This window comes from Lathyrus oleraceus, chromosome 3 (genome assembly GCF_024323335.1).
Source record: "Lathyrus oleraceus cultivar Zhongwan6 chromosome 3, CAAS_Psat_ZW6_1.0, whole genome shotgun sequence".
NCBI classification, from domain to species: Eukaryota; Viridiplantae; Streptophyta; class Magnoliopsida; order Fabales; family Fabaceae; genus Lathyrus; species Lathyrus oleraceus.
Window position 1 is genome coordinate 75,608,936 of NC_066581.1, and position 10,975 is coordinate 75,619,910.

The 10,975-nt window shown below is 34.4% G+C and overlaps 1 protein-coding gene across 1 annotated transcript; it reads right to left on the reverse strand.

Annotated features, from left to right (window-relative positions):
- Window positions 1-247: 247 nt before the first annotated feature.
- Window positions 248-2,085, reverse strand: LOC127129759 (magnesium transporter MRS2-F). Its single transcript, XM_051058885.1, has 5 exons — window positions 1,507-2,085; window positions 1,213-1,341; window positions 863-1,008; window positions 636-729; window positions 248-550 (listed from the first exon to the last, which is right to left on the reverse strand). The coding sequence occupies exons 1-5, from the start codon at window positions 2,074-2,076 to the stop codon at window positions 248-250; spliced, it is 1,242 nt and encodes a 413-aa protein (XP_050914842.1). The 5' UTR covers window positions 2,077-2,085.
- Window positions 2,086-10,975: the final 8,890 nt, after the last annotated feature.

The window sequence follows — 10,975 nt, forward strand, 5'->3', positions numbered from 1 at the left end:
ATTTTCATCATAAATTTATTCATTATTCAACTTGCAATATTTTTCAAATAACATGTAAGAATTAAAAATAATTCACATATTCAAAATATGTTTACCAAACAACATGGAAAACTATAATAATTCATAGTAAAAAACAAAACTATTAAAACCTTAATATTAAACAAGATTTATGATAAAACTAACCTTAAATAATGATACAAGTTTCTCCTTTAATCATTTACATATGAATTAGTACTAGTCTATATGATCATATATTAGTGATTTGTTTTGACTCAGATAGAATATATCTTTTTTTACCCCACCAAATAGAAATGATGAGCAATAATATACAACCTGAGAATGTGCCACCAACCGTGGCCCAAAATTGACGAGGTTGTCCATCAAAGAGATCAATATGAACGTTCATGCCAAACAATCCAACAACCGCAATACCTGCAGCCATTATCACGTTCGTTGTGCTGAATATTATTGTTACTTGTAGTAGTTGATTTCGCTTATCATCCAACATTATGTTGATGTGGTCCTCTGTATCATCTACATACTCACTCAACTTAACAAAGTAACAAAAACATGTATCATTTACATTTTGAATAAAAAAAATATTTGAATTTAATTATGTCTAATGAAATACATACACTGGACATTCTTTGCGAAATTCCATTTATCTGTGCAAAATATGCTTCTAAAAGCATCTCTAATTCTTCAACATCAGGCTTAGACTCGTAGAATCTATATTGAAATGTATTTGATTCATCACTACAAATTAAAGAATAAATTGTGAGTATGACTCCTATAACTAATATGATATATCTTTCAAAATAGAGTATTTGTTTAATAATAGACTAGTGTTAATAGTTTGCACCTTTCATCTATATCTTCAGCAATATTTGAATTGGATCCTTTTTTTAATGATGTTTGATCTACTAAACAATCATCAAGTTTTTTTGTCAAGTACATTTCAGCCATGTCATTATCATCATCTAACAAGTTTTCTAGCTGATTTGCTACCTGTTAAATCCAAGAATACTATTAGTCTTTTTTTAAGAGCAACATTGTTTTTATCAAACAACCAGAAAATTCCATAACTATATACTCAAGTTTGTAACGAAAAATTATTTATAGACACGAGCATCTTCTTGGCATGGAAATTGTATTTTGGTACGCCTGTCGAAAAAAATCATCACAAATGTTGGAGTTTGATTATTTATTTACCTTTTGCACACGACCCGAAAGTGCAACCAAACGATTCTTGATATGCCTTACATGTTCAAGATTTAGAGTACTAATTTGTGTGGCTAATTCATCTAAAGCTGGGTAAGCCTCCTCTTCCAATCTTTGATTCTAACATAAACACACAATACAAGTTGTAAACCTCATCATAATAACCATATAAAATATGTATAATTCTATATTGTTACTAACAAAAGTTTTGGATCTTAAATTTAGAAATATCACATGATACTATGCATAATACATGCTTTCAATAATAATAATATAGATGCATACCTCATATTCAAGGCATGCACATGCAGATTCAATACAAGTCTCAAGAGCTTTAAACTCAAACGGTAACGGCTTCTGATCTGACGTTTCCGCTACATCAATCAATGTATCATCCTCAAAACTCTCCTTTGATGCAATATTCATAGAATCAATGCGACTTTGTAGCAACGGTGACCCTTCCTCCATTATTTTTTTTGATTCACATTCACCATCCATGCCATTATCAACCGATGTAAACTTATGTATATTATTAGAACGAGGAACACGCGCTTGAAGATCTTGAAGGAACAAAATAAAAAAAGGGCTAGAAGAATTAATTATAAGCACCTCATTTGAAGTGATGATTGCTTTAATGTGTTCTAAGTTAACAACAATGGATTTCTCTCGTCCCATAATAGAAGAAGGGTAAAAAAGTGTTGGATCAAGAACTCTAAGATCACGCGCCGGTAAACCTGTTCGTCGCATAATGGTGTATTTGTCGAGATCCTCAATGATGGATTCACCTGTTTCTGAAAATACCATCCAACTCTTTGGATCCATTACAATAGCCTTTCGTCTACCTCTTATCGCCATAGTTGATGGTTTTTCTTTTTTTTCCTCCATAATTTCTCAACTTATCCTTCATGTGCATTAATGTATTTAATTTAATACAAATTAATTTAACATTTTTTCTTAAAACAAAATAATGTAATTTGATTAGGATGAATATCACTCAATATAGTTAGTTATTTGATATAGTTAGTTATTTTATGTATATCTATGTATCTATTTTTTCTTTTTCTTTGTTGTAACAAATCAACAACATATTTGTGTGATTTCACATTTGTTTGAAAAATGTATTTTAGTTATGGATAAATTAATATTTAAAATATATAAGTATTAACGCCAAATAAGGGAAAAGAGGGCGCTTATTTTGGCCTATAACAGCGCTTTTAAGCGCCCTCTAATCTGGCGATGGCATAGGTAAAGACAGCGCTTTGTTCTCCTGGAGAAAGCGCTGTCTAAAGTGGCCACATTATAGTGCGCTTTAAGAAAAAAGCGCCATCTGGAATGGTCCATAAAGGGACACCTTAGAGGGCGCTTTCTGGAAAAAGCGCCCTCTAAAGTTGTTAGTGTAAAGTGTTTAGAGGGCGCTTTCTGGAAAAAGCGCCCTCTAAAGTTGTCAATGTAAAGTGTTTAGAGGGCGCTTTCAGGAAGAAGCGCCCTCTAAAGTTGTCATTGTAAAGTGTTTAGAGGGCGCTTTCAGGAAAAAGCGCCCTCTAAAGTTGTCATTGTAAAGTGTTTAGAGGGCGCTTTCAGGAAAAAGCGCCCTCTAAAGTTGTCAATGTAAAGTGTTTAGAGGGCGCTTTCAGGAAGAAGCGCCCTCTAAAGTTGTCAATGTAAAGTGTTTAGAGGGCGCTTTCTGGACAAAGCGCCCTCTAAAGTGTTAGTTATTTTAAAAAAATTTGTTTGAAAAACAGTGGATATATATTTAATTGGTAACCTGTTCGCATGCTGCAAAAGTGTAAAACTCATATTGATTTCATCCTTTAATCCAATGTTATACACCATTAATCCATTGATATATACAACATGAATCCATTTATATACAACATTAATCCTCCATATATACAACATTAATCCTCCATATATACAACATTAATATATGATTCTTTGATCAACAATATACAACAACATATTCTCAAAGTACTACAATTAAGAGAATAAAACATAGCAACCAACACCCAGTGACCACTGTATCCAAAAGCTGTCTAGTAGTTCTAACCAATACTAAACAAAAACGCCCATCCACCCATGGTGGCAAACATGTTCTGTATATCCAAAAGCTGTCTAGTAGTTCTATCGCACATCCATACAAAATAAGGCTCAACCAAAACAACAGATGGCAGCATAAGTAGTCCCCTGCAAAAAGAACACGTCCAAATGCAAATAACACAGAACTGTCAAAAGGCGATTGAGCAACAAATAGTAAACAATGGCATAAAGTTAAATGACATAGCTAATATTACCTGAATTCCTGCATGGCTGTTAAGGTAAAAATCAAATTCCCTAGGGTGACAAATGTTGGTGTCTACCATGGTTCCTTTGACAATTTAGAACAATAAAATCAGCAAAAAGTGATAAATTCAAATGATAATATATACCAGCTGCGTTGAGAAATATATTGAAAAAACCTGGCATAATATTTCCACTTCCATCGGTCTCTTTGGGGTTGACAGGAAAGAGACGGGTGTGATGTCTCTTTTGGACCACTACAAAAGTAACTTTAGGTAGATACCCATCCTCTATTGAGACACAAGCCTGATGAAAAAAAATTAAAAATTAAACGCATAGAATTTAGTGGTGTATTTTATGAACGACAAAGTAACAAGAAATCAACTTTGAGAAGTCCTAAATTCTGCCTACAATACAGGGCTGCAAAGTTGATGCAACAAAAAACATATAACAATATATGGTAAGTACCTGTATCTCCGACCATATTTTTTCTTTGCCAACCTTCAAGTCCGGACTTCTCCAATTATCACATGTAATCGGAATATGTTGTCGAACAAGGAAACCAATGTAACTTGCCAACATTGAACCCTTATCTTTTGAAGATAGAATTGATATATGTTTAGATGGACATGTTCCATTGTCGTAGAGGGATACTTTCAAATATCCAGCATCATCATCTACGCGAATGAGGCTTGACGACAATAGAGCATCTCCATCTAAACAAATATCCAGCATCATCATTTTACCTGTAAAAAAGAAAACAATTAAAATCAGATGACAAATGTAAAAACAATTAAAATCATAAAAGTCATTTTACCTGTAATAAAGAAAACAATTAAAATCATTTGACCTGTACCTTTTTCACTAAGTTCTCTTTCTTTTCTTGGTTGGAATATGTTCTACATGTCTCTTAACAACACGGACGGTTGGATTGATCCAAATACCCTCATTATGATCATTTCTAATATATGAATCATTTGATATAATATTCTCATCTTGATCATTTCTGGTAAACGATTCAATCTCAACATCAATATCACCTTGATCTCCAGTGTTTTCATCAATTACTTTGTTGGAAAAAAGAACTATAGACCATTTCGTACTTTTCGGATCATTGACATAGAACACTTGTCTAGCTTGAGAGGCTAGAATAAAAGACTCATCTTTGTATCCCACCCTATTAAGATCCACTTGCAAAAATCCTGACTTATCCATTCGAATGCCGTTATTATTTTCAACCCACTTGCAACCAAATATAGGAATCTGAAACTTTTCATAATCAAACACCCAAATGCGCTCGATAACACCAAAATACGACAGATTTGCAAATTTGGGGTTTAAGTCCTTCACACTTGATATGTGCATTGCTTCAGCTACCACGGTGACACCACTATTCTGCATAGTACTTTTATCATCTTGTTCTTTGGTATAAAATGTGTATCCATTAATCGCGTATGCGCTATAAGAAAAAACATGGAAACTTGGACCATATGCTAAGCATCTCAACCTTTCTGTTATTGAAGCGGGATCTGAATAATACTTTGAATAAATATGATCCTTAAACCAAGGTATAAAACATCGATTGTGCTCTCGTACTATCCAATTTTCATTTCTATTGGGATTTAAACCTCGGAGAACATCCTTGTGAATTTCAACATACGGCTCAACCTCATTCTCATTGTGCAGAACATACAAATGCACTTGATCCCGTTCGACCCTTGATACTGCCACGATTTTATTTCTAATTAGATTTTTTCCTTCTTTCTTTTCGACAAGCTGAGACTTGGGGAGTCCGATTGACTGAACATTAGACAAATATTCAGTACAAAACTCAATCGCTTCTTCAACAATGTATCTTTCAACCATACAACCTTCTGGTCGACTCCGGTTCTTCACGTACCCTTTTAATATTTTCATATAACGTTCAACAGGGTACATCCATCTCATATAAGCTGGTCCACACAATTGTGTCTCTTTCACAAGATGAACAACTAGATGTACCATTATGTCAAAAAATGATGGAGGAAAAAACATTTCAAGCTCATACAAAGTAATAACGATTTCTTTTTGCAACATTGGTAAGATCGCAGGATTGATCACCTTACTGCAAATTGACTTGAAGAAAGAACACAACTTAGTTATAGAGCTTCTTACTTTTTCTGGAAGAATAGAACGTATACCTATTGGGAGAAAATGTTCCATTATAACATGGCAATCATGGGTCTTTAAACTCTTTAACTTGAGGTCTTTCATAGACACAAGTCTTCTAATATCTGAAGAGTACCCTTCTGGAACTTTAACTTCACTTAGAAACTTACACAATGTTTTTTTCTCCTTTCTAGATAGAGTATAAGCAGCAGGCGGTAGATATGTTCGTTTTCCTTTCTTCAAGGGTCCTAATTCAGTTCTTATTCCCATCGCTATCAAGTCCTTTCTTGCCTTAAGGCCATCCTTAGACTTTCCTTGTATATTGAGTAACGTGCCAATAACACTTTCAAATACATTTTTTTCAATATGCATAACATCAAGAAAATGTCTCACATACAAGGACTTCCAATACGGCAATTCAAAAAAAACTGACCTCTTCTTCCACCCACTTTTGACAAGTGTGTGGGCAAAAGGCTTGCCAAACTGAGTATCCAAATCTTTCACCTTTTCAAAAATTTGATCACCCGTCAATATAGGTGGAGCTCTGCCTTGTTCTGTCTCTCCATTGAACGCCTTTCTCCATCCACGGTAGTGATGATTTGAATTTAAGAATCTCCGATGACCGAGAAAGACATTCTTCTGACCAAACTCCAAGCGCTTCCAATCTGTTTTATCTTCACAAACAGGACACGCACATTGACCTTTTATGCTATACCCTGATAGATTTCCGTATGCTGGAAAATCATTAATTGTGCCAAACAACATCGCCCTCAAGTTGAAACTTTCTTTCCTATATCCATCATAAACCTCCACACCGGTCTCCCACAAAATCTTTAAATCTTCGATTAAGGGCTTCAAGTACACGTCTATGTCATTCCCTGGTTGTTTAGGTCCAGAAATCAACATAGACAACATCATGTACTTACGCTTCATACATAGCCATGGAGGTAGGTTATAAATCATAATAATCACAGGCCATGTACTGTGTGAGATACTCTGGATACCGTGTGGGTTCATTCCATCAGTAGATAATGCCAAGCGAAGGTTTCTTGATTCTTCTCCAAATTCAGGATAATCATTATCAATTTTCAACCACTGTGGTGAATCTGCCGGATGTCGATACTTTCCATCTATAATTCTTTCATCTGCATGCCAGGTCAAGTGTCTTGAATCGGTTTCACTACGAAACATGCGTCTAAATCTCGGAATAACAGGAAAATACCACAAGACCTTTGCTGGAGACAACTTGTTCTTATATCGCGAGACACCGCATTTAGGACACTCATTTAACGATGCATACTCATTTCGAAACAAAACGCAATCGTTTGGACATGCATGTATCTTATCATAGCTCATGCCAATAGAGCACAACATCTTTTTGGTCTCATATGTTCGATTGGGAAGAACATTATCCTCAGGAAGCATATCTTTCAAAAGGGCTAATAACTCTGTGAAACTTTTATCCGACCACCCATTGCCCGCCTTTAAGTTGTACAACTTTAATACCGCAGACAATCTTGTGAATTTAGTGCAACCATCATACAAAGGTTTCTCTGCATCACTTACCAACCTCTCAAACATTTCGGGACAATCCTTAAGATCTCCTTCAAGTGCTTCTGCAATCTCTTCAACTCGATCACAATCGTATGTATCTGCGCCACTATAGTTTGAGGCATAGGTCGTACTATCCCCCGGTTCAACATTCTCGTTACTTTTCTCACCATGCAAATTCCAACATGTATAACTTCGATCAATTCCATGCCTCATTAGATGCGATGTCAACTGAACTGCGTCAACCCGTTTCCCATAACAACAACCCAAGCAAGGACATATCATTCTACTGGGGTCTTCGGCGTGCGCAACGACAAACTTAACGAATTCTGATACCCCATTCTCGTACTCTCTCGACAACCGATTGGAAGACATCCATGTATTATCCATTACTAATTAGAATAAATAAAAAACAATTTCAGAAGAGTTCAAACACATTTGGACCTAGGTTTCTAATGATACTGGTGTTGACACAAAATCAGATGTTCATAGGTCGTATAACCCATTGCATCCGCAATCATGGTCCCTAAAAACCAACCGTCAATTTCCTAGTGCATCCGCTATCATGGTCGAAACAAACGTAGAAGGAGGAAACGCGCAGTAATAAGGTAAAACAGAAATTGGGCAAAGCTAAAACAAAGCAATAACATAAAACAGTAATTGGGAAAAGCGTGTACCTTTGATTGGTAGAAGGAGGAAACGCGCATGTAGATCTAACAGAGGTGGAAGGAAAACGCCTCAGAACCCTAACGTGAAAAAGAACGCTAATAACAGATAGTGAAATAACAAAACGTGCAGTATGTTATAATTTTAATGTTTACTAAAGGGGACCTTAGAGGGCGCTTTTGTAAAAAAAGCGCCCTCTAAAGGGGGCCTAAGAGGGCGCTTATGAAAGCGCTCTCTAAGGCTTTCCAGAAGCGCTTTATAAACTGGAAATGTACATGGACTTAGAGAGCGCTTTTTCAAAAGCGCCCTCTAAGGGTAACCTTAGAGGGCGCTTTCACAAAAGCGCCCTCTATTGTTGTCCCTCCATATTTTTTTTGGCTTCACTTTAGAGGGCGCTTTGTTACAAAAGCGCCCTCTAAAGGGGGCCTAAGAGGGCGCTTCTAAAAGCGCTCTCTAAGACTTTCCAAAAGCGCTTTATAAACTGGAAATGCACATGGACTTATAGAGCGCTTTTTTAAAAGCGCCCTCTAAGGGTAACCTTAGAGGGCGCTTTCTAAAAAGCGCCCTGTATTGTTGTCCCTCTATCTCCTCCTTATTTTTTCGCTTCACCTTAGAGGGCGCTTTATTACAAAAGCGCCCTCTAAAGTGCGCTGTCTATTCCAGTTGTTCGCTCCTTATTTTTTCTCTTCACTTTAGAGTGCGCTTTTGTAATAAAGCGCCCTCTAAGGGGCGCTGTCTATTCCAGTTTTTGGCGTAGTATTGCTTATGAATATTAAAGATCAAATAATAAACACAAAATATAAGACTCATGCGAAATAAATGAAAAATAAAAATCTATATTTAAAAATTGAGACCTAACAAACTTTAAATAAAAATGACAATAATTAAATTATTTATATTACTTGGGAAGCTAAACTTGATTTTATATCTAAGTTAATTGTTTAATTTTATAAGCGAAAACTTATCAATAAATGTGTTATGTGTTTTTTTTAATGTTAATCAATAAAATATATTTATTCTATATTTTATATATGAGTGACAAATGTTTGTCTAACTTTTTTTATACACGATAAAAAAAGTGTTTTTAGTTAGGGGTTAAACCCCTCACTAATACAAAAACCCTTTCACAAAACAAAAAATTTGTGAGGGGAGATGATCCATAACTAAATAGAGCATCACAAATTATTTGATAGGGGATAAACTCCTCCTAAAATTGGCTAAGAAATAAGCCCCTTGCGAAATGTTATCCATAAATTTTAGTCTACTACACTGCAGGTGTAAGGGCAGACTAGTGACACAGTCATGTCAGTATTTTGCTAGGGGATAAGTCCCTAGCAAATGCATCTATGTTTTGCTTTTTGTAAGGGGAGAAACCCCTAGTGCAGTGTGTCAGACATTTGCTTGGGGCCAATATCAAATGCATATACGTTTTGGAATTTGTGAGGTGATTAACCTCTCACAAATTGCTAATTAGTTGTGTGGGGATTAACCCTTAGTTAATGTTTATAATATTATATTAAAAAAATATTATAATTATAATAATACAATTATAATAAATAAACATATATTTTTAAATTTTGTAAAAAATTTAAAATTTGTAAAATAAAATAATTTATAATTAAAAGTGAAATAAAGATAACTCATATTCATATCCACCAAAATAAAAATAATTCATGATTAAAGATGAAATAAAAATAAAATTTAAAAATACATATTAAAAATTTCATATTTCAACAAATTTAGTTATCTTCTTTCTCATCCTCCTCCTTCTCCTCCAAAACCTTTACTCATATGCGAGGTCATAAATTTTTCAAATCTTTGTGCGTGCTCATTTGCAACCCGCGTTTCTTCCTCATACTTCGTTCTTTTCCTCCTTAATTCTTCATTCATCTCTTCTTGTCTTCTCCTTATTTCTTCCATTTTTGCATTTCTTGCTGCTGCCTCGGTATACGCTAAGTTTATCATTGTTTCTATCATATCAGTGGTTAATATAGGTGGTTGTGATGTTCTTTCTCCATCATCAAGTCTCGTTCTGAAAATCCTATCACACCACTTGATTGTTTTAGCATACCCTCCAACACCAGACACTCTCCCATTTTCCTCTTCCTGTGAGATACATGATACCAAGTCCGAAAATCTAGACAAAGATCAGCAGGATATCTCGGTGGCGGTAGAGGTAACTCAGAATGCCATGATAAAGTAAACGCAAGTCATCTATCTTAATCCATCTATAAAAATAAATAAATTAGATGTTATCATAATTTAAATAAGGTAGGTACATAAATTAGATGTTATAAGAAAAACTTACTTGAGTATTTTTTTAGTGTTCATCGACAAACTCCCCATTTTTCTTGATATGAGTTTCTAGATGGATCTCATTAAGATGTAAATCTCTACCCAACTCGTCACACTAATTAAACGAAAACATAAGTAAATAAATATTTAGTTTTAATCTAAATTCTAAATGAAAATTTAAGTAAAACATAAATAAATTTATCATCCTTCGTGCAATTTCAACAACACTAATACTACCTGCTACGTAGTTGCAACCACCAACTTCAGATGCTCTGTTTTTTTTTGTTTCAGATACTTGCTTAAAGGTATCCAAATTCAAATGGAAAATAAGCTGTTGAAATACATCTTCACCCATCCAACAAGGACGTATTCCTTTTCTTTCCCAATTAATTATAACATGCTTAAGTGTGTCGGATAATCGGGCAACACATTTCAAGTCAAGATTTTCTCTTATTTGGTACCGATCTCTAATGTCCCAACAAAATTTCTCCTACATTACTTTATGAATTCAAAAAATATTAAATAAAGTATAATCATGAATATCTCAATAAATACAAGGGAAATTAAAATAATAATTACTTAAATGAGTCGTCCTTATACTTGAAATAACTTAAACCAATCTTCCTTATCTTCATCGAAAAGTGCTCTATAAGTCGGCCAATTTTTTTATACTTTTCTTTAATAACTTATATTATACTCGATACTGGCTGATGTGACGGTGCAAGGCTAAACAACATAATTTTGAGTTATTATTAATTAAAAAAACAACTCAAATTTAAAATTTAAAATATAATATATAAAACAGAAACACTTACCT

Bases quoted from the DNA above. Each gene is read 5' to 3' on its own strand.
- LOC127129759 (XM_051058885.1), bottom strand. From the start codon at position 2,076: ATGGCGATAAGAGGTAGACGAAAGGCTATTGTAATGGATCCAAAGAGT. The intron at 1,342-1,506 runs GTATGCATCTAT...TGTTTATGTTAG, and splicing joins GTGCATGCCTTGAATATGAG to AATCAAAGATTGGAAGAGGA. The intron at 1,009-1,212 runs GTAAATAAATAA...TGGATTTAACAG, and splicing joins TTTCGGGTCGTGTGCAAAAG to GTAGCAAATCAGCTAGAAAA.